At 37.3% G+C, this 24893-nt stretch overlaps 1 protein-coding gene across 6 annotated transcripts in view; it reads left to right on the forward strand.

Annotated features, from left to right (window-relative positions):
* The window catches only part of RGS20 (regulator of G protein signaling 20), a 113691-nt gene that overhangs the window by 79920 nt on the left and 8878 nt on the right, over window positions 1-24893 (forward strand). For 5 of the 6 annotated variants that reach the window (XM_081070995.1, XM_081070997.1, XM_081070999.1 and 2 more), the window contains exon 3: window positions 3752-3835. The exons of the other annotated variant lie outside the window; for it this stretch is intronic. In XM_081070995.1, coding sequence (XP_080927121.1) covers window positions 3752-3835 — 84 coding nt within the window. The remainder of the gene's footprint in view (window positions 1-3751; window positions 3836-24893) is intronic. 6 annotated transcript variants of the gene reach the window in all.

Raw genomic sequence — 24893 nt, forward strand, 5'->3', positions numbered from 1 at the left:
GAGATTTATCCATGTTGAGATTTATCCATGTTGGTAATACATAGTGGAATAAATTCTTAAGAAAGGTAAATGGCAATATGTTTTCTAAGCTCTTGTATTATCTTTCTCAAAATTCTGCTTCATGGCCTTTTGGCATGTTGTTTTATATAAGAAGTCATACAGATTCTTGATCTCTTAACGATAAACTTTTTTTTTCCTTTCTAGAAGACGGAAGAATTTTTTTTTTCTCTTTATAACTCAAAAATTTACCAAAATATATCTGACCATGGGTCTTTTAGTGAATAGTTCTTAAATGTGGTGAGCAAATATTTTGGCTTCTATCAATATTTTTTTATTATACAGTAACAATAACAATTTAACTCATATTTAAAAAATTGACACAAAATATATTATTCAGTTTTTCAAGAACACATTGTTTCCTTAAATATTCCTACTTTTTTTAAAAAAATCAAAGCTTAAATAAATATTGCATTATTTAATTCACAATATAACTTCCAGTTCTCTTAGATATCTTGTATCAAAATTCATCCTTCTTTTTCTCTTTGCTTTTTCATATCCACTGTGTAATGTTGTCTGCTTACAAAAGAAGCCTAGGAATTCAAACAGCATTAATGCTCCTGCAGAAAGAACACCACCGAGATGCCTCTCAAATTTGTTTTTGTTTTAATAAACCATTATTTACTAAAACTTTTTAGCCCTGACATCATGAAAGCAGCAAGTCAGAAGAGTTACTGCATTTCTAATGACTTTGAATTTAAGGAAAAGTAGAGCTATATACACACACAATTACTGAAAATTCATACAGCAGATGTGCTGAAAGACTTTTACAAAATGGTGTAAAGAGTGTTAAGGAAAGATGTAATGAAAGGGATAGAAAAGGGAGTGTAGTAGCAATAGTAAGATAAAGCATCCTCAAGTAATCAATGATAAAAATCTATCTTGATATTAATAGGAAACTAAAACATTCTTGCTAAAATCAAGAACAAGGTAAGGATGTCCATAATCTTTCCCCTTCAAAGAAGATGTACTAATAGCTATGAAAAATGCTCACTGTCGTTAGTCATTAGCAAAATGCAAATCAAAACCACTTCATACCCACTTAATGGCTAGAATAAAAAACACAAACAGTAACAAGTATTGGCAAGTATGTGGAGAAATTGGATCCCTCAAAAATTGCTGGTGGGGGTGTGACCGGATGGCTCAGTTGGTTAGAGTGCAAGCTCTTAACAAATCTGCCGGTTCAATTCCTGCATGGGATGGTGGGCTGCGCCCTCTGCAACTCAAGATTGAAAACGGTGACTGGCCTTAGAGCTGAGCTGTGCCCTCCACAACTAGATTGAAAGACAACGACTTGACTTGGAGCTGATGGGCCCTGGAAAAACACACTGTTCCCTAACATTCCCCAATTAAAAAAAAAATTGCTGGTGGGAATGTAAAATGGTACAGCTGCTTTGGAAAACAGGTTGGGACTTCCTTGAAATGTTCAAAATAAAGTTACTATGTGAAAGCATTTCCACTTTTAGGTATCCACCCAAAAGAAATAGAAACAAAGGTCCACACAAAAACTTGTACATGACTGTTGTTATAAATAGAAAAAAAAAATGCAAACAACCTAAATGTTCATCAACTGATGAATGGATGACAAATTATGGTCGGTCTACCATACACCCAAATGAATGAAGTAGTGACACCATGTTACAACATGCATGAACCTTGAAAACATGCTAAGTGAAAGAAGCCAGCCACAAAAGACCACAGATTATGTAATTCAGAATTGGCAAATCTATATAGACAGGAGGTAAATTTGTGTATATCTAGGGCTTGTGGAGGTAGGATATAGTGGAGGAGTGATTGCTAACAGGGATAGGCTTGTTTTGGGGGTTGATGGAAATGTTCTGAAATTAGCAGTGATTATTGTATAACCTCGTGATTATGCCAAAAACCACTTAATTGTACACTTTAAATAGGTAACTTTATGCTATAAAAATGATGGTTCAATAAAGCTATTAACGTAATAGCCTTCATATGTACAAATAATAACCAGTTAGAAGAAGAGATGGAAGTGAAAATTCCATTTAAACATTTGGAATAAGTTTATGAAGAAATATACAAAGTATGTATAAGGAAACTTAAACTCTCTTGAAAGATACAATAGATTTTGATTGTATACTTTCCTGGTTCTCTCTAATACTTTCGTATGTATGCCTATAAATTTATAAAACCTCCACTTTGACTGCAAAGTTTGGAGAATATATTCTTGTTTTGAAGGTACAAGAAATTAAATGAAATAAATAAATTAAAATGTTTGAAAACAACAAAAAGAAATGAACACCCAAAACATTCCAGATAATCTTACCTTTTTACTTTCTAATAGACATGTTTTTTGTTTTGTTTTTTTTTTCATAAATTTTATTGGGAAATATTGGGGAACAGTGTGTTTCTCCAGGGCCCATCAGCTCCAAGTTGTTGTCCTTCAATCTAGTTGTGGAGGGCGCACCTCAGCTCCAAGTCCAGTCGCCATTTTCAATGTTAGTTGCAGGGGCTGCAGCCCACCATCCCATGTGGGAATTAAACCAGCAACCTTGTTGTTAAGAGCTCACGCTCTAACCAATTGAGCCATCCAGTCGCCCCTCTGGAAGCTCAGTGGCAGCTCCTTGTCTTCAATCAAGATGTGGAGGGCACAGCTCACTGGCCCCTGTGGGAATCAAACCAGCTATCCTGTTGTTCAGAGCTCGCACTCTAACCAACTGAGCCATCGGGCCCCCCCTCTAACAGACATGTTTTTATGAAGAGAATTATTATTCTTAAATATATACTCTGCCTAATTAGTGTAAACCATAATATTATTAAAATAATTTATTTTGCTGGTACCTTTCTTTAAAGTTTATTGGGGTGACAATGGTTAGTAAAGTCATATAGGTTTCAGGTGTACAATTCTGTAATACATCATCTGTATATCACATTGTGTGCTCACCACCCAGAGTCAGTTTTCCTTCCATCACCATATATTTGATCCCATTTACCATTATCTGCCACACCGCTCCCCCTTACCCTCTGGTAACCATTAAACTGTTATCTGTGTCTATAAGTTTTTATTTCTTTATTTGTTTGTCTTGTTGTTTTGTTGTTTTCAGTTTATATACCACATATTGGTGAAATCATGTAGTTCTCTACTTTTTCTGTGTGACATTTTGCTTAGCATAATAATCTCAAGGTCCATCCATGTTGTTGCAAATGGCACTATCTCATCTTTTCTTATGGCAGAATAATATTCCATTGTGTATATACACCACATCTTCTTTATTCAATCATCTATTGAAGGACACTTGTTGTTTCCATGTCTTGGCTACTGTAAATAAAGCTGCAATGAATCTCGAGCACATACATATGTATGGATAAATGTTTTCAGATTTTTTGGGTAGATACCCAGGAGAGGGATTGCTGGGTCATACGGTAATTCTCTTCTTAATTTTTTGAGGAACCTCCACACTGCCTTCCATAATGGCTGCACTAATCTGCGTTTGCACTAACAGTGTATGAAAGTTCCTTTTTCTCCACAGCCCCTCCAACACTTACTATTATTTGTCTTGTTGATGATTATTTTGCTAATACCTTATTGTCATGTTTTTTGCTTCAGGAAAAGAAAATCATTCTACTTTGTAATCTGGAATTCTCTTTAGAATATTTGTAAAAAAGCTTTCCTCATTACAGAATGATCTCAACTGATATGTAAATGTCATATTTTGTGCAGTCTCACTGTTAGAAACCAAGAAGAGAGACCCAGGGGGACTACCCATGAACTCAGAAGAGAGGACTTTCCAAACTGTGAAGAAAGGTAAAATCTCATTTGTTTAACTCACTAAATTGACAGAAGTGCCTACCTTGTTTTTTGTTTGTTTGTTTGCTTGTTTTACATTACATGTTTCAGTGAACAGAGTTTCTCTAACTGCATTTTAATAATACCAAATTATAATGTGTCATCACATTTTCACTATGCATTTAATTTTAATTCATTGTGTGAAAAGGGAAATATCAGTTTAATTATTAATCTAAACCCTGATAATTACAAGTATAAATTGATGCTTCTTGACAAAACATGTGACATTTTATATACATACACTTTTAAAATAAAAGACCATAATGAAACATGTTTGGTTTTCAGGAAAGCTTTAAAAGTCCATTTTCTTCCTAACTATTAATTTGTACATCCATTAATGTATTATTTTTAAAATTTGAGTATTTTTAACAAGTTGGAGGGGAAACCCACATAAACTTTCCATAATGCCAAATTTTAAAATGGTCTTTTTTCCCATCTGTTGATTTACTTTTACTTACCTATTCTTATACTTTTACTTGGTATTATGCCTATATAATTGCAGATGCTAAACAAATATCCTAAAAGCATTGTTCAAATAAGGTCTTGCATTATATTGTTTATTTTTTAGGGGAAAAAAGCAAATAGCCTAAAAGGTTAATGAAATATTTTTCTTCATTCTTTATCTGATTTATTCTTACTCAGATTTTTCAAAGTCTGTGAAGCACATTAAAATCTTTCACAACAGTGAGTTTGTTAAAAAAAAACAGCTTTTATCTTATATATTCCAGTATATTGTATTGTGTACCAAAACTTTGAGGTTGTTATATATATGAAACCAGAATGCCTACATCTAATCTTGGCTCTACCCATCCTGCCAGTAGGACCTTGGGACCTTAAGCACGACTTAGTACCCACATTATGCCTTAGTTTCCTTATGTGTAAAATAGGCATAATAATCCTATTTTACAAATAATCCTATTTTACTAGCCAAAGAAGGGTCATTATGAATATTAAGACCAGTAAAGCACTGAGAATAGCACCTGGCAAGAGGCAAGCATTCATATATATTGGCCATTTATTAGTTCTCAATCATATCCAATGATATAAAATGACTCTTTATCCAATTTAATTCCTTTTGCTTTTGATTCTACTAGATATTAATATTATTCTTATTTACATTTGCCTCATATATCTTTGCTTATCTATTTGTTTTTAATTTTTGGTAATATTTTCTTTTTCCCAGTGTTGGATTTTGGCCCAGTTTGAGTCTCTGTCTCTAAATAGAGAATTACAATCCAATTATACTGGGTTAGTTATTTTGATGATTACTGATACGTTTAATCTTCTAGCATATTCTTTGATAGTCTGCTTGTAATACCTCCTAATTATCTCCTTAATTTTTCTTTTTGCTAAATGAACTGTACTTTCTTCGCTTTTCTTCTTCATTACCATGGAAAGTATATGCGTATACCCTCTTTTTAAAAAAAAAAGTACTACTGATTACCTTTAAGTTTTTCAAAATCATTCTTTAATGTATATTTCTTAAACTGACAGGAGTAAAAAGCTAACTTTTGAATCCTCACATTTAAGGAACAGAATTTACCATAGTTTACTAAGCCTCACCAATTTAATTAATCTTTCTAAAAAGAATCTAGGATTTTTTTGTAATTGTTTTGTTATTATTTTTAAATTATCTTTTAAACATATTTTAAAACATTTTTTCTCAAAACTAATTTTCCAGTTAACTAGAAAACTTTCCTATTTTACATTTTCATACAGAATACTTTCTTCATGAGGAAAACTTAAATACCCACTATAAAAACAAAAATCAAATAATACAAAAATTTTACAATATAAACTCAATCTTTGTCTTATTCCAGATCTCATCCCAATCTCCACATACACTAACTGCCATCAGCAGTTTCTTTATATATCTGCAAAGGAATTTTCTGTACATTCAATTGTACTGAAATGGAATCCATCTTATACATGGAATCTAATTTTGAAAGTATTGTTTAGACATTTTCCTACCAATTACTCTTTTTCTATAAGCTACTTTCTCTGGTCTTGACTTTTAATTTATGGTACACTTTTGGGTCAGTTGTAATCCATCTTCATGAAACGGACATAGAATTTACATTGTGAATATTTGTATATGTGAGAGTTTTTTCTATGATCTTCAAGAAATTAGGATGACTTACCTATACAGCAAATTTTGGGGGTATGCATTCTTTATCCTTGAAAACTAAATAGAAAGCTTTTGGCTTTAGGTCAGAATAGATCATTTGAGGGCCTTCCCAACACAGAACAACAGATTTTTGCATAAGTCTTGAAGTCTTTGCATTGCTGGGCTCATGAAAGTAAGAAAAATGACAAACTACCTGGAAAACTAAGCAAATAAAAACTAAGCAAAATTCTGAGTAGTGACCGCTAAGCACAGGAAAGAGGGGTTTTCTCTAAGAACAAGTGCCGAGTGGTATGATGGTAAGATGTTAAAACTGAGACTCCCAGATTAAGCCTTGATCTGTGAAGGAACTAAAGTGGTCCTGGGTTGATCATGCCTACATCTCATAAGAAGCAAACACACATCCTGTCTGGAGGAAAGTAAACATTCTCAGTTTCGACTCTCAGTTTTCCAAAGATTACGAGGAACCAAATGCTATGAAACTAAAAGGAAACAACCCATCACAAATGAGAGTCAGTAGAAACAACACTTGGATTTAGAGCCCAAAACACTAAAGATGTTATAAGTATCAGTAATAAAATATAAAATAATGATTTCTGAAATGTTTAAACCAATTGTGGGGACAAAGCCCCAAAAAGCAGTTTCCAGGCTCTTGGCCTCACATAGAAAGGTGCTGGCTCAGGTAGTAAATGGCCATCAACTGTGATCAGATGGCTATCAGCTGTGGCTAGTTGGCTGTCAGCTGTAACCTGTAAGCCATTGGCCACTAATATAACTGCTGTGGCTACGCTAGCAGAAAGAATGGGGGCTAGCAAGAGCGGCGGATGCCGCCGGTGAGAATTTAGTGATATGACTCCCCTACTTATGGCTCCGTGGATGTTCCTTTTTGGCCTCACCATGTCCTGCGTTCTTATGTGGGGAGCAGGAGCAGAGACCCCACACGACACCCGCACGACACCAATTAAATATGGAATCACAAAAATGAGTAACCAGAATTCAACTATCAACAATGTCCAGGAGTATTTTGTAACTACCAATTTGTATTTTTTAATACATTCACCTTTTCTTCCCCGCCGCCAACCCTGCTCCCATTTATCGCCCTGATAGATCTAGTACCTATCTGTCACCATACCTAGTTATTACAATATTATTGACTATATTCCTCATGCTATACCCTATGTTCCCATGACTACTGTGTAACAACCAATTTGTACTTCTTAATTCTTTCCCCTTTTCATCCATCCCTAACTCCCCTTCCATCTTAAAGAAGTCCCCCTAAGATTCCTTGTAACACTGGTTTGGTAGTGATGAACTCCTTCATCTTTTTCTTGTCGGGAAAGTTCCTTATCAGTCCTTCAATTCTAAATGATAGCTTTGCTGGGTAGAGTAATGTTGGTTGTAAGTCCTTACTTTTCATCACTTTCAATATTTCCTGCCAATCCCTTCTGGCCTGCAAAGTTTCTGTTGAGAAATCAGCTGGCAGTCTTATGGGAGCTCTCTTGTAGGTAAATATCTGCTTTTCTCTTGATACTTTTAAGATTCTCTCATTACGTTTAACCTTTGGCATTTTATTTATGATGTGTCTTGGTGTTGGCCTCTTTGGGTTCATAGGGATGTAAAGTGTAGGGATATAATCAACATTAATATGGTAATAACTATGTATAGTACCAGGTGGTACTAGTCAGGAGGATCACTTCCTAAATTATATAAATTGTCTAACCACTATGTTATACACTTGAAACTAATATAAAATAATGTTGAATGTCAACTCTAATTGACACATTTAAAAAGGGGAAGAGATCAATAATATTGTGATAGCCTGGTACAGTGTCAGATGGTTGCTGGACTTCTCATGGTGATCATTTCTTTAGCATAGGGCATAAAATCAATAATGTGGTAATAACTCAGTATAGTGCTAGGTGGGTACTGTTGAATAACTATGATGTACACCAGAAACTAATATAATATTGTATGTTAGCTGTATTTTAATAAAAAATATTTTTTAAAAATGTCCAGGAGGACTGTGAAGTTGTACCATAGTTTTGCAAGATGTTACCATGGGGGAAACTGGGCAAATGGTACCAGAGATCCCTGTATATTATTTTTTCCTTAACTTTTGGAATTTTCTTTTTGTTTTTCTTTTTTTAAGATTTTTGTTAAAATATAGTTAACATACATTATTGTATTAGTTTCAGGTGTACATCATAGTTGTTCAACAGTACCCACCTGTTATGATATAAAGTTATTATCACATTATTGATTATATTCCCTGTGCTAAAGAAGTGATCACCATGATAAGTCCAACAACCATCTGACACAGTACCATGCTATCACGATATTATTGACTATATTTCCTGTGCTGTATATTATATCCCCAAGACTTATTTGTTTTATATTTGCAATTTTGAATCTCTTATTCTTCTTTATCTTCACCCCCGCCCTTTTAATTTTTCAATTAGATTTGACATTCAATATTATTTCATGTTAGTTTCAGGTGTACAGCATAGTAGGCAGATATTTATATAACTTAGTAGGTGGTCCTTCTGACTAGTACCCACCTGGCACTATACATAGTTATTACCATATTATTGATTACATTCCCTATACTTCACATTGCCATTACTATTTTGTAACTACCAATTTGTATTTCTTAATCCCTTCACCTTTTGTACCCTGCCCCCGTCACCCCTCTCATCTATTACCCTGATAGATCTAGTACCCATCTGACATCATACATAGTTAATACATTATTATTATTGACTATATTCCTTATGCTATACCCGCATCCACATGACTACAATATAACAACCAATTTGTACTTCTTAATCCCTTCTCCTTTTCACCTACTCAAAACCCCACTTCCATCTAGCAACCATCAAAATGTTCTCTGTACCTATGAGTTTGTTTCTGTTTTGTTTGTTTGTTTATTTTTTTCTTTAGGTTCCACATATAAGTGAAATCATATGACATTTGTCTTTCGCTGTCTGACTTACTACACTCAGCACAATACCCTCTAGGTCCATCCATGTTGTTGCAGATGGCAAGATTTCATCCTTTTTTACAGCTGAGTAATATTCCATTGTATATATGTACCACCTCATCTTTATCCATTCATCCATTCAGGGACACCCAGGTTGCTTTCATATCTTGGTTTATGTAAATAATGCTGCAATGAACATATGGATGAGCACGTCCCCTCGAAGTAGCATTTTGTGTTTATTCAGATAAATACCCAGAAGTGGGATTACTAGGTCCTTTTTGGTCTTTTGTTACAGTCTTTGTTTCAAAGTCTACTTTATCTGGTATAAGTATTGCAACCCCAGCATTTTGGTTTTTTTTTGTTTCCATTTCTATGAAAAGTCTTTTTCCATCCCTTTTCTTTCAGTCTGTGTGTGTCTTTTGACCTGAAGTGAGTCTCTTGTAAGCAGCTTATGTAAGGGTCTTGTTTTCTTATCCATTCAGCTCCCCTATCTTATGATTGGAGCATTTAATCCATTTACATTGAAAGTAATTGCTAATAGGTATGTAGCTATTGACATTTTATTATTCACATTATTATTGTTGTTATTATTATTTTATCTTTAAAAAGTCCCTCTAAGATTCCTTGTAATACTGGTGGTTTGCTGATAATGAATTCATTTAGCTTTTTCTTGTCAGGAAAACTGTTCATCTGTCCTCTGATTCTAAATCATAGCTTTGTTTGGTAGAGTAATCTTGGTTGTAGCTCCTTGCTTTTCATCATGTTGAGTATTTTGTGCCAATCCCTTCTAGCCTGCAAAGTTTCTGTTGAGAAATCAGCTGACAGTCTTATGGGAGTTCCCGTGTAGGTAATCTACTGTTTTTCTCTTGCTACTTTTAAGATTCTCTCTTTGTCTTTAACCTTTGGCATTTTAATTATGATGTGTCTTGGTGTTGGCCTCTTTGGGTTTATCTTGTTTGGGACTCTGCACTTCTTGGGCCTGTATATCTATTTCCTTCACCAGGTTAGGGCAGTTTTCTCTCATTATTTCTTCAAAGAGGTTTTTAGTTCCTTGCTCTCTCTCTTCTCCTTCTGGTACTCCTATAATGCAAATGTTGGCATGCTTGATGTTGTCCCAGAGAGCCCTTAAACTCTTTTCAATTTTTTGGATTCTTTTTCATTTTTGCTGTTGTGATTGGGTGTTTCCTTCTACCTTATCTTCTAAATCGCTGATTCAGTCCTCTGCTTCATCTAATGTACTGTTGATTCCCTGTAATGTATTCTTAATTTCTGTTATTCTGTTCTTTATTTTTGACTGGTCCTTAATTATGTTCTCTATCTCCACTTTTATGTTTCCTATCTCTTTGTTGAAGTTCTCCCTGAGATCATTGAGTATCCTTATAACCAGTGTTTGGAACTCTGTGTCTGGTAGATTACTTGTATCCATTTTGTTTAATTATTTTTCTGGAGTTTTCTTCTGTTCTTTTATTTGGGGTATGTTTCTTTGTCTTTCCATTTTGGCTGCCTCCCTGTGTTTGTTTCTGTATATTAGGTGGGACTGCTATGTCTCTCAGTCTTAGTAGAGTGGTCTTATATAGTAAGTGTGCTGTGGGGCTTGGTGGTACAGTCTTCTTGGTCACCTGAGCCGTGTGTCCCTTGTTTAGATTTTGTGTGCCCTCCTCTTGTAGTTGAGCCTTGGTTGCTTTTGCATATCAATGGGAGAGATTGACCCTGGTGGTCATTTGTTGTGAGGACTGGCTGTGACTATAGTGGAGGAGCTGTGGTGCAGGAGCTGACCCTACAGAGCACGATCTGCCTCAACAGGGCTCTGGTGCCTGCTCATTTTGCCCCACATGTATGTCATCCTTGGAGGCAGCTGGGTGATGCTCTAGCTCGTTTCAAAGCAGGTTACTGGAGGTATTAGCCCCAAGGCCACCTGGGAGGGGACCCACTGCAGGTCAATCCCGTGCTCCACCTGGGACCACCCAGCAGGAGCTACAAGGAAACTGCAGATGGCCACCACCTGTGCTGTGCTTGGAAGTGCCTTGAAAGGCCAAGCCATGAACCAAGGCCAGCTGTCGCTAGTGCCAGGTTTAGGGCTACTCAGCCAGAGGTACAGGACATGCTGAAGTCAGATGCTGCTTGTCTGGGTTCCGTGAACCTTTGAAAGACCCTAGGAAAGTCTGCAGCATGAGCCAAGGCAAGCAGTTTGTATGAGAAAGCTACTGGAAACAGCTTGGGTGTGCCCAAAAATTGGGCAGGGTGGGATGTTGAATCACCAGGGCATGACAAATGAACAGTGTAAGTGATGGGGACTCAAATATGATGGCTGTCTTCATGCTGGGAAGAGAGAGGGCTCAACAAAGAAACAATGGCTTCTACGAGCTCCTCCTCCAGGAGAAAGCTTTCCCTCCAACTCTTGTCCTGAAGCCAAACAACTCAGTTCCCCACCATACACATATGTGCCTCCTCCCTCTCTACTGGCTGCCCCAGCGCTGGAGCTCAGAGCCAGTGATTCCATTGGTGGGTAAGTATGTGTGTGGTCCCTTTAAGGGGAGCACCTGTGAGTGCAACTGTCCTCCATTTCACTCAGTCACAATCTGCTGGTTTTCACAAACAAAAATTATGGGGACTTCTCTCCTTGGCACTGGAACCCTGGGCTGTGGAGGGACTGGGATCCCTCACTTCTCTGGGGGGACCTTCACTGCTGAGATGTCCCTCCCAAGTTTTAACGGTGACACGTGGGTATGGGGCCAGCCTGTTTCATGTCTCTGCCATTCCTCCCAGTCTGGAGGTGACTTCTTCTGCATGTCTTAGTTGTAGGGCTTCAGTTCAGCAAGATTTTAGGCAGTTTTAAATGATGGTTGTTGTTTTGTAGTTAAATTGTAATTTTGATGTGGTCAGGAGAGAAGGTAAGCAAAGCATTTATCTACTGTACCATCTTGACCAGAAATGACCCTGAATATTATTATTATTTTTTTAATCCAGAAGTGCACACTTTTCTTGAGGCCAGTAGTCCAAATTCAAGTTCAGCAGGACCATGCTTTCTGACAGCTCTAACGGAGAAGACTTCTTTGCTGCTTCTAGTTTCTCTGGTAGTTGCCAGCAATCCTTAGCATTCCTCAGCTATTAGGTATTTTATTCCAGTCCCATGACTTATTTTCCCTGTGTGTCTTCACAGCATCTTTTTTTCCTGTGTGTGTGTCTGTCTCTGTGTGTCCAAATCCCCCTTTTTGTAAGAACACCAGTCATATTGGATTAGGGCTCACCCTAATGAACTCAACTTGATTACATCTCCAAAGACCCTATTTCCAAATAAGGTCACATCCTGAGGTTAGGACTTCAACATGTCATTTTAGAGGATACAACTCAACCATAACACCTTCCTACAAAATAACACTGGATCCAATTAGTTTTACAGATTTGTTCCACAAAACATTTCAGGAATTGATCATTCCAAGATTTTACAAGTCTTGTATAACTACCCAAATGTCTAAGAGGCCAGTATAACAGTGATACCAAAACCAGATGAGGATAGTACAAAAATGGAAAATTACAGATGAATCCTGCTCAGGAACTGTGGCCACATACAGTAATGTTGGTGAATCTTAGACACTGTTGGTGAACAGTCAAGTTGCAGAAGACAACATATAGTAAGCCATTTTTATAAAGTTAAAAAACAACTAAAGAATATGTTCGTCAGAGATACATACATATGAGGAATGATGAAAAATATGGTGAATGTTTAAATTTTTAAGAACTTTATTACAGTAAAAGACACATTGCCATTAATCCCCCTCAAAATACTCCCTCTCCTTCGAACACACTTATCCCATCATTCTTGCCACTTTCTGAAGCAGTTCTAGCAGTCCTCTTTCGTGAGTGTCTTTACTTACACTGTCGTGGATACCTCAATGTCCTGAATCAATTTAAAGCATTTACCTTTCATGGTCATTTTGACTTTGAGGAAAGACAAAAGTCACCTGGTGCCAGATCCAGTGAATAAGGTGGATGAAGACACACTATAATGCTCTTTTTTTTTTTTATTAGTTTCAGGTGTACAAGACAAGGTAATACTTAGATGTTCATCATTTATATCCCTCACACTGTGAACCCCCCTGCCCCCATCCATTATCCCTCCGACCTCACACCGAGCCATCACATTATATATATAAAATTATAGTTGGCATTCATTAATGTTTAGCTTCTGTGTACAATGCCATGTTTTTATTTGACAGAAATTGCTGTACTAGAAGCAATGTGTGAAATGAAGCCTTTCTCTTGTGATCACAAAATATGGTGAATGCTGCTGCCGAGTGCCATCCAACGGAAAGGCAGGGATCTTCAATATGGGAAGTGGTACATCAAACCTTAGTAACAGTGTGTGACAAGTTTCAACTTGTTCAGGTGCAGTCATTTGGGTGTGAACTACAGTTGAGAGAAGGTGTGTTTTAAAGTGTGCCTTAAAAAATAAATAAATAAAATAAATAAAGTGTGCCTTAAATCATCCTCCATCATGACAGTGCTCTGTGTCACACATCACTTCTGGTATGGCAATTTCTGTCAAATAAAAACGTTACAGTGTGTCCTCATCCACCTTATTCATCGGATCTGGGACTGTGTGACTTATGGTTCTTCCCCAAAGTCAAAATGATTCAGGACACTGAGGCAGCCGTGACAGTGCAACTAAAGACACTCACGAAAGAGGACTTCCAGAACTGCTTAATAAAGTGGCAAGAGAGAGCATATGAGATCTTGCTCCCCAGCAGATGTTGTCAGTTTTGGCTCAAATAAACTCTTGTAAAACTTTTTTTAAAAAAGTGGCAAGAATGAGAAGTTTGTTCAAAGCGAGGGGGAGTATTATTAGGGTGGTTGATGGCAATATATCTTTTACTGTAATAAATTATTTTTATTTAAACACTTAACATATTGATTGATCATACCTCATACATATGAAACATACATATGAAACTATGAAACAAAGTATAAGAGAAAAGAAATAATACAAATCATTTTAAATAGACTGTGCTTTCTGACCTCAGTATTATTGAATGCTGGTAGAAAAATAAACTAAAACAGGCTAAGTCCAAAATCAAGAACAGTGGTTACCTCAGGAATGGAGGTGGTCAAGAGAGCAGTGTATAGATGTAAATGCAGCTATTGGTGACGGGCTGGATCTTAAGGTAAATGGTGAATTCATTAGTTCTTCTTTTGTTGTCACCCTTCATAACTTGCAGTTGTATAATTTATATTCTCTTCTCTTTCTTTTTAAAATTCTTTTTTGGGTTTTTTTTTTATTAGTTTCAGGTGCACGAGACAAAGTAATACTTAGACGTTTATCATTTATATCCCTTACACTGTGTGAATACCCCTCCCACATCCACTATCTCTCTGACATCACACAGAGCCATTACATTTCCACTGTCTCTATTCCTAATGCTGTACTCTGCTTCTTGTAAGTATATACATACACATATATACATATACACGTAAAATTATAGTTGGCATTAATTATTGTTCAGCTTCAGGTGTACAGTGCAGTGATCAGGCATCTACATCATCCCTGAGGTGGTCTCCCAAATGGGACACGTGTCCATCGGATACCCTACAAAATCTTTACATTCTTGATTACATTCCACAAATTAATTTTCAAAAACCCATGGCCATCTTGTGGTTACCCACTGTTTTCTAATCCCCTCACCTTTCCTCTTATCCCCATCACCCCGCCCATCTAGCAACCCTCAGTTTTTCCTCTTTATCTCCAAAACTGTTTCTGATTAGATCATTCACTTATTCTTTTCTTTAGATTCCACATATAAGTGACATCATATGGTACTTGTCTTTCTCTGTCTGACTTATTTCACTTAACATAATGTCCTCTAGGTCCATCCATGTTGTTGCAAATGGTAAGATTTCTTTCTTCTTTATGGCTGCGTAATACCCATTGTATAAATGTACCACAGTTTCTTAATCCAGTCATCTACCTATGTGCATTTCGGTTGTTTCCATGTCTTAGCTATTGTGTATAGTGCTGCAATAAACATAGAAGTGCATAAAGATTTTTGAATTGGAGTTTTGGTTTTCTCCGGGTAGATGCCTAGGAGTGGAAATGCTGGATCATAAGGTAGTTCCATTTTCAGATTTTTGAGCTACTTCCATACTGTTTTCCATAGTGGCTGCACCAATCTGCAATCCCACCAAGAGTGCACAACAATTCCCTTTTCTCCACATCCGCGCCAGCACTTATTGTTTGTTGATTTATTGATGATAGCCATTTTGACTGGGGTGAGGTGGTATCTCGTTGTGTTTTTTATTTGCATTTCTCTCATGGTTAGTGAGGTTGAGCATTTCTTCATATGTCTGTTTGCCATCTGTATGTCCTTTTTAGAAAAATGTGTCTTCATGTCCTCTGCCCATTTTTTAATTGGGTTGTTTGTTTTTTTGGAGTTGAGTTGAGTGAGTTTTTTATAGATTTGTGATATTAACCCCTTATCAGATATATCATTGGCAAATATCTTTTCCCATTCAGTAGGATCCCTTTTTGTTTTATTGATGGTTTCCTTTGCTGTGAAAAAACTTTTTAGTTTGATGTAATCCCACATGTTTATTTTTTCTCTTACTTCCCTCGCGCGAGGGGATATATCAGGAAAAACCTTACTCCGGGTAATGTCTATGAAGTTTCTTCTATATTTTCTTCTAAGTATTTTATGGTTTCAGATCTTACATTTAAGTCTTTAATCCATTCTGAATTTATTTTTGTATATGTTATAAGGAGGTGGTCCAGCTTCATTTTTTTTGCATGTGTCTTTCCAAGTTTCCCAGCACCATTTATTGACTAGACTGTCTTTACCCCACTGTATATTATTGCTTCCATTGTCGTGGATTAAATGGCCATATACGCATGGATTTATTTCTGGACTCTCTATTCCATTCCATTGATCTATGTGTCTGTTTTCATGCCAGTACCATGCTGTTTTGATTACGGTAGCCTTGTAGTATAATTTTATGTCAAGTATTGTTATACCTCCCACTTTGTTCTTTTTTCTCAAGATTGCTGAGGCTATCTGGGGTCTTTTATGGTCCCATATAAATTTCAGGATTATATGTTCTATTTCTGTGAAAAACGTCGTTTGTAGTTTGATAGGAATTGCGGTGAATATGTATATTGCCTTAGGCAGTATGGACATTTTAACTATATTAATTCTTCCTATCCATGAACATGGTATGTGTTTCCATCTGTTTGTATCTTCTTTCATTTCTTTCTTGAGTGTCTTCTAATTTTCGGAGTGCAGATCTTTTACTTTTTCGGTTAAATTTATTCCCAGATATTTTATAGTTTTTGGAGCAATTGTAAATGGGATTGCTTTTTTAATTTCTCCTTCTGATGTTTCATTATTGGTATATACAAATGCAACTGATTTCTGAATATTAATTTTGTATCCTGCTACTTTACTAAATTCATCTATCAGCTCTAATAGTTTCTTGGTGGAGTCTTTAGGGTTCTCTCTATATAGTATCATATCATCTGCATACAATAACAAGATTACTTCCTCCTTACCAATTTGGATGCCTTTTATTTCTTTTTCTTGTCTGATTGCTGTGGCTAGAACTTCCAGCGCTATGTTGAATAGAAGTGGAGAAAGTGGACAACCTTACCTTGTTCCTGATCTTAGGGGGAATGGTTTTAGCTTTTCCTCATTGAGTATGATGTTAGCTGTGGGTTTATCATATATGGCCTTTATTATGTTAAGATATGATCCCTCTATTCCCACTTTCTTAAGGGTTTTTATTGTAAATGGCTGCTGGATTTTGTCAAATGCTTTTTCTGCACCTATCAATATGATCATGTGACTTTATTTTTCATTTTGTTAATGTGGTGTATCACATTAATTGATTTGCGGATGTTGAAACACCCTTGCATACCAGGGATGAATCCCACTTGATCATGGTGTATGATCTCTTTAATGTATTGCTGAATTCATTAAATATTTTGTTGAGGATTTTTGCATCTATGTTCACTAGTGATACAGGCCTGTAGATTTCTTTTTTTGTGGTGTCTCTGTCTGATTTTGGGATTAGGGTAATAGTGGCTTCATAAAAAGTGTTTGGGAGTCTTCCCTTCTTCTGGATTTTTTGAAAGAGCTTGAGGAGAATAGGTGATAATTCTTTTTTGAACGTTTTGTAAAATTCACCTGTAAAGCCGCCTGGTCCAGGGCTTTTGTTTCTTGGGAGATTGTTGATTACCTATTCAATTTCCCTGGTGGTAATCAGTCTATTAAGGTTTTCTGTTTCTTCTTGAGTTAGCCATGGAAGGTTGTATGCCTCTACAAAATTGTTCATTTCTTCCAGATTGTCTAATTTGTTCGCATATAGTTGCTCATAGTAATTTCTTAAATTTTTTTATATTTCTGTGGTGTCTTGTCACTTCTCCTCTTTCGTTTCTGATTTTACTAATTTAGGTCCTCTCTCTCTCTTTTTTAATGAGATTAGCTAAAGGTTTGTCAATTTTGTTTATGTTCTCTAATAACCAACTCTTGGATTCATTGATCTTTTGTATTGTTTTTCTGGTTTCTATTTCATTTATTTCTTTTTTTTATTTATTTTTTTTATTTTCAGGTGTACAAGACAAGGTAATACTTAGACGTTCATCATTTATAACCCTCACACTGTGAACCTCCTTCCCCCCATCCAGTATCCCTCCGACCTCACACCGAGCCATCACATTATATATATAAAATTATAGTTGGCATTCATTAATGTTTAGCTTCTGGTGTACAATGCCATGATCAGGCATCCACAGTATCTCTGAGGTAGTATCCCAAATAGGACGCATGTCCATCAGATACCCAACAAAATCTTTACAACATTATTGAATACGTTCCCCAAATTAATTTTCAAAAAACCCTGAGGCCATCTTTTGGTTACCAGCTGCTTCGTAATCCCTTCACATTTCCCCTTATCCCCAACACTCCCCCCTCGCCCATCTAACAACTCTTGGTTTTTTCTTTGTGTCCCCAAAACTGTTTCTGATTAGTTCATTCACATATTCTTTTCTTTAGATTCTGCATATAAGTGAGATCATATGGTACTTGTCTTTCTCTTTCTGACTTATTTCTCTTAACATAATGTTCTCTAGATCCATCCATGTTGTTGCAAATGATAAGATTTCTTTCTTCTTTATGACTGCGTAATACTCCATTGTATAAATGTACCACAGCTTCTTAATCCAGTCATCTACCGATGAGGATTTCGGTTGTTTCCATATCTTGGCTATTGTGTAAAGTGCTGCAATAAACATAGAAGTGCATACTGATTTTTGAATTGGAGTTTTGGATTTCTCCGGGTAGATGCTTAGGAGTGGAATTACTGGATCATAGGGTAGTTCCATTTTCAGATTCCTGAGATACCTCCATACTGTTTTCCATAGTGGCTGCACTAATCTGCAATCCCACCAACAGTGCACTAGCGTTCCCTTTTCTCCACATCCGCGCCAGCATTTGTTGTTTGTTGATTTATTGATGATAGCCATTTTGACTGGAGTGAGGTGGTATCTCATTGTGGTTTTTATTTGCATTTCTCTGATGGTTAGTGAGGTTGAGCATTTCTTCATATGTCTTCTTGCCTTCTGTATGTCCTTTTTAGAAAAATGTCTCCTCAAGTCCTCTGCCCATTTTTTAATTGGGTTGTTTGTTTTTTTGGAGTTGAGTTGAGTAAGTTTTTTATAGATTTGTGATATTAATCCCTTATCAGATATATCATTGGCAAATATCTTTTCCCATACAGTAGGATCCCTTTTTGTTTTATTGATGGTTTCCTTTGCTGTGAAAAAACTTTTTAGTTTGATGTAATCCCACATGTTTATTTTTTCTCTTACTTCCCTCGCGCGAGGGGATATATCAGTGAAAATCTTACTCCGGGTAATGTCCATGAAGTTTCTTCCTATATTTTCTTCTAGATATTTTATGGTTTCAGATCTGACATTTAAGTCTTTAAGCCATTTTGAATTTTTTTTGTATATGGTGTAAGGAGGTGGTCCAGCTTCATTTTCTTGCATGTGTCTGTCCAGGTTTCCCAACAGTACTTATTGAACAGACTGTCTTTACCCCATTGTACATTCTTGCTTCCATTGTCATAGATGAGATGTTCCTATAGGCATGGATTTACTTCTGGACTCTCTATTCTGTTCCATTGATCTATGTGTCTATTTTTATGCCAGTACCATGCTGTTTTGATTACTGTAGCCTTGTAGTATAGTTTGAAATCAGGTATCGTTATACCTCCCACTTTGTTCTTATTTCTCAAGATTGCTGAGGCTATCCGGGGTCTTTTATGGTCCCATATAAATTTTAGGATTATATGTTCTATTTCTGTGAAAAACGTCGTTGGTAGTTTGATAGGAATTGCGTTGAATATGTATATTGCCTTAGGCAGTATGGACATTTTAACTATATTAATTCTTCCTATCCATGAACATGGAATGTGTTTCCATCTATTTATGTCTTCTTTCATTTCTTACCTCAGTGTCGTATAATTTTCTGAGTACAGATCTTTTACATTTTTGGTTAGATTTATTCCCAGATATTTTATAGTCTTTGGAGCAATTGTAAATGTAATTGTTTTTTTTATTTCTCCTTCTGATATTTTATTATTGGTGTATGCAATGCAACTGATTTCCTTATCTTAATTTTATATCCTGCTGCTTTACTAAATTCATCTATCAGTTCTAATAGTTTCTTGGTGGAGTCTTTAGAGTTCTCTATATATAGTATCATGTCATCTGCATATAGTGATAATTTTACTTCCTCCTTACCAATTTGGATGCCTTTTATTTCTTTCTCTTGTCTGATTGCTGTGGCTAGAACTTCCAGAACTATGTTGAATAGAAGTGGAGAAAGTGGGCAACCTTGTCTTGTTCCTGATCTTAGGGGGAATGGTTTTAGCTTTTCCCCATTGAGTGTGATATTAGATGTGGGTTTGTCATATATGGCCTTTATTATGTTAACATATGATCCCTCTATTCCCACTTTCTTAAGGGTTTTTATCATAAAAGGTTGCTGTATTTTATCAAATGCTTTTTCTGCATCTATTGATATGATCATGTGATTTTTATTTTTCATTTTGTTAATTTGGTGTATCACATTAATTGATTTGCGGATGTTGAACCACCCCTGAATACCAGGGATGAATCCCACTTGATCATGGTGTATGATCTTTTTAACGTATTGCTGAATTCTGTTCGCTAATATTTTGTTGAGAATTTTTGCATCTATGTTCATTAGAGATATCGGCCTGTAGTTTTCTTTTTTTGTGATATCTTTGTCTACTTTTGGGATCAGGGTGATAGTGGCTTCGTAAAAAGTGTTTGGGAGTCTTCCTTCCTTCTGGATTTTTTGGAAGAGCTTGAGGAGAATAGGTGATAAGTATTTTTTGAACGCTCTGAAAAATTCACCTGTAAAGCCATCTGGTCCAGGGCTTTTGTTTGTTGGGAGATTATTGATTACTGATTCAATTTCCCTGGTGGTAATCAGACTGTTCAGGCTTTCTGTTTCTTCTTGAGTTAGCCTTGGAAGGTTGTGTGCCTCTAGAAAATTGTCCATTTCTTCCAGATTGTCAAATTTGTTCGCATATAGTTGCTCATAGTAATTTCTTAAAATTTTTTGCATTTCTGTGGTGTCTGTTGTCACTTCTCCTCTTTCATTTCTGATTTTATTAATTTGGGTCCTCTCTCTCCTTTTTTAAATGAGTCTGGCTAAAGGTTTGTCAATTTTGTTTATGTTCTCTAAGAACCAACTCTTGGATTCATTGATCTTTTGTATTGTTTTTCTGGTTTCTATTTCATTTATTTCTGCTCTGATCTTTATTGTCTCCTTCCTTCTGCTCACTTTGGGCTTATTTTGCTGTTCTTTTTCCAGAACCCTTAAGTGTAAAGATAAACTGTTGATTAATGATGTTTCTTGTTTCTTTACGTAGGCCTGCAATGCTATGAATTTCCCTCTTAGGACTGCTTTCACTGCATCCCATAAATTTTGGGTCCTGGTGTTTTCATTTTCGTTTGTCTCAAGATATTTTTTGATTTCTTCCTTGATCTCCTGCTTGACCCATTCATTATTTAGTAACATGTTATTCAGCCTCCGTGAATTGGTGTGTCTTCCAGTTTGTTTTCCCTGTAGTTCATTTCTAATTTCATAGCACTGTGGTCAGAGAAGACAATTGGTATAATTTCAATTTTCTTAAATTTATCAACACTTGTTTTGTGGCCTAACACATGGTCTATCTTGGAAAATGTTCCATGTGCACTTGAGAAGAACGTGTATTTTGCAGCATTGGGGTGAAATGCTCTGATAATATTGATTAAATCCAAGTGTTCCAATGTGTCATTTAAGGCTGTTATTTCCATATTGATTTTCTGTCTGAAAGATCTGTCCCTTGTTGTCAGAGGTGTGTTGAAGTTTCCTAGTATGATAGTGTTACTGTTGATCTCTGTTTTTATGTCAGTCAACATCTGTTTTATATATTTAGGTGCTCCTATGTTGGGTGCATAGATGTTTACTAGGGTTATATCCTCTTTTCGGTTCAATCCTTTTATTATTATATAGTGCCCATCTTTGTCTTTTAATATGTTCTTCAGTTTAAAGTCTATTTTGTCAGATATAAGTATTGCAATGCCAGCTGTTTTCTCATTTCCATTTACATGAAATATCTTACTTCAACCCTTCACTTTCAGCCTGTGTGTGTCTTTTAATCTGAGGTGAGTCTCTTGTATACAGCATATACATGGGTCTTTCTTTCTTATCCACTCAGCCACCCTATGTCTCTTGACTGGAGCATTTAATCCGTTTACATTTAAAGTGATTATTGATAGGTACATAGTTATTGCCATTTTTAAATTTGTAGTTAGATTGTTTTAATCTTTCTTCTATTTACAGAAGTCCTTTTAGTATTTCTTACAATGCTGGCTTGGTGGTAATAAATTCCTTTAGCTTATTCTTTTCCGGGAAGCTCTTTATCTCTCCATCAACTTTAACTGACAGCCTTGCTGGATAAAGCAATCTAGGTTGTAGGCTTTTGTTTTCCATCACTTTGAGTATCTCCTGCCATTCCTTCCTGGCCTTCAATGTTTCTGTAGAAAAGTCATTTGATAGTCTTATGGGAGTTCCTTTGTATGTAACCTTCTGTCTTTCTCTTGCTGCTTTTGGTATTCTTTCTTTGTCTTTAAGTTTTGCCATTTTAACTGTAATGTGTCTTGGTGTGGACCTGTTTTGGTTTAGCCTGGTTGGAACTCTCTGCACTTCCTGGGCTTGTATGTTGGTTTCCTTCATCAGGTTAGGGAAGTTTTCAGACATTATTACTTCAAATATGTTCTCAATCCCTTGCTTCCTCTCTTCACCTTCTGGTATTCCTATGATGCTCATGTTGTTGCACTTGATGTTATCCCAGAGGTCTCTTAAACCATCTTCATTGTTTTTTATTCTTTTTTCTTTCTGTTGTTCTGTTTGGGTGATGTCTGCTAACTTGTCTCCTAAGTTGCTGATTCAATCATCTGCTTCATCTAACCTGCTGTTAATTCTTTCAAGTGAGTTCTTTATTTCAGTAATTGTGTTCTTTTGTTCTAACTGGTTGTTCGTTATGATTTTTACATCCTTCTTTATGTCGTCTCTAAGCTCCTTAAACATTCTTCTCACCAGTGTTCTAAACTCTGTCTCTGGTAGGTTGGTTACCTTCGTTTCATTTGGTTCCACTTCTGTAGGTTTCTTCTGTTCTTTTAATTGGGACATGTTTCTTTGTCTCCTCATTATGCTGACTCTCTTTGTTTGCTTTGATGTATTAGGTAGATCCCCTAGAGTTCTTAGTTCTTGCTGGGTTATCTTATATAGTATGTGTCCTTTATATTTGACTTGCACGACTTTGTTCTTCTCCTCTGCATGTGCTCCAAAGGTGACTCTTGTGTTGTGTATATTGTCCTGTAAAAGAAGATCTTTAATTGCTTTTCGCTTGTGAGTAGGTGGGGTTAACTCCTAGGGTGAGTAGTTGTGAGACTTGGCTCTGCCCACCGCAGGGTGTTCTGCTGGGTGAGAGTTGACCACTTAAATGTGGTTTGGCCTCTATGGGCTCTTGTGCCTGTAGAGAATTCCCTCTGGGTGTGTGACTTGTAGGTCAAACCTGGTAGTACTCTGGTTTGGTCTGGAGTTGGCCTCTGGATATGTTGAATCTTGTGCCTCTCAAGCTGGGCCTTGGTAGGGCAATTTCAGAACAAAGCAAATCACCAAGCACAACAACAAACACAGCAACAACAACAAAGAAAAAAGTAAAATACATTCACATGTAAAAACAACCGACAACCCCCACTCAACACAGGCAAAGATATCAAAGGTATAAAGACAAAACAAAACAAAACAAAGCAAACAAAAAGCAGCACCAGTCTTGGCTTAAGCCCACCAAGTAATTTCCAGGTTGTCCTCTGCTGTACCAAAGAGTCCTCTGCATATTGTGCAGGCAGAGCCGGTCACCTGGTGCCCAGAGTGACGTTGGGACTGTAGATTTAGATGTGTGGGGCTGAGGGGTCTGGATGGTAGTTTTTACAAAGTCAGTGCAGTTTCTGCCCTTGCCTGCACATATGCACACTGAGAGTAGAGAGTAGCACCACCAGCCCTGTGTCCAGTTCTCCTGAATCTTAGGGCACTTCTTCCGTTTGTGTGTGTGTGTGTGTGTGTGTGTGTGTGTGTGGAGTGCGGGATATTTCTGAGCTGCTGAAAGCCCAGAGCTGTGTCTGCCACTTATTGCTGATCCCTGGGAGTGCCTCCACAGATGTAATTGCCCTGCCCTAGGCAGGCCAGATAGTGTAGGGGCTGGGAATGGAGGGGTCTTCTCTATCCCAGCCCAGCCATGTCACACTCTTCCCGCAGGCAAGAAAATGTGGTGACTGGGGGTAGAGGAGTCTTTTCTCTCCAAGTCCAGCAAAAATCACACTCTTCCCAGCCTCTTCCCTGGGTCAGAGCTGCCTGCCAGTCTTCCCAGAGCCTGAGCACTAAGGCTTCTCTGCAATCTGACACTACTCCTCAGTTCAGGGGCCAGTTTAAGTCTCTTGAAGGGGGGGGGTAACATTGGAAGTGGGGAGGGGGAAGAGGAGGGACCCAGGTATGGAGTTTGTGTCCTTTGTCTGACCTAGGGCCCAACTAGCTGCCCCTTTCATGGGAGATTTCAGCTGTGGGTCGCAGGGAAAGAGCCCACCTCCTGGTTTTTGTGTTGTCTGTTCCGTCCTGGGATCCCGTGTGTCTCTGCAGCTGCGGATGCCGGCTGCTTTCCACCGCTGCAGATGCAGGCGGTCTTTCCATAGCCGCAGATGTGGGCCGCATCTCCACTTGCTCCCTTTCCTCTTCCCCTGCTCGCCCAATTTGTGTACCTTCATGTAATCCTTGCACGAGTCTCTTAGCTGTTCTGCATCATGAGCAGAGAGTCCTTTGATGGGTTATATGTCACGTTTGCGATTATATCCGGAGGGGAACTCAAAAAGTGCACCCCACTGCCGCCATTCCTATGACCGCCTGCTCCCTTTTGGTACAGTTTTGACTTATAGAAGCCTGTTAATATTCTTGAGGTCACCGCGTGGTTCTTCCTCTCGCGTGCCTCTGGGTGAATCACTCATGTCACTGAGCATTGCTTTCTTCCTGAGCAGAAACTGTTAAGGCAAGAGCACGGCTCTGTCTCTTGCTGTGAGCTGGTAGGGAAGGTGGCTGGAAAGACCGGCAGGGGTTCCTCGTTGGCTTCTTTATTCAGCGCTTACTGCACTGTTGGTTAATAAGGCACAGGTGGTGACCCACAGCTTGGGTTACTTTGAACCCAGCACTTCTAGGGCGGTTGTAATGGATCAGGAAGGAGAGAGATTCAGCAGGACCCGGAAGGTTTCCGCGGCACGCAGGCCCTCCCTATTTTTT

This window comes from Rhinolophus hipposideros, assembly GCF_964194185.1.
Source record: "Rhinolophus hipposideros genome assembly, chromosome: 13".
Classification (NCBI taxonomy): Eukaryota; Metazoa; Chordata; class Mammalia; order Chiroptera; family Rhinolophidae; genus Rhinolophus; species Rhinolophus hipposideros.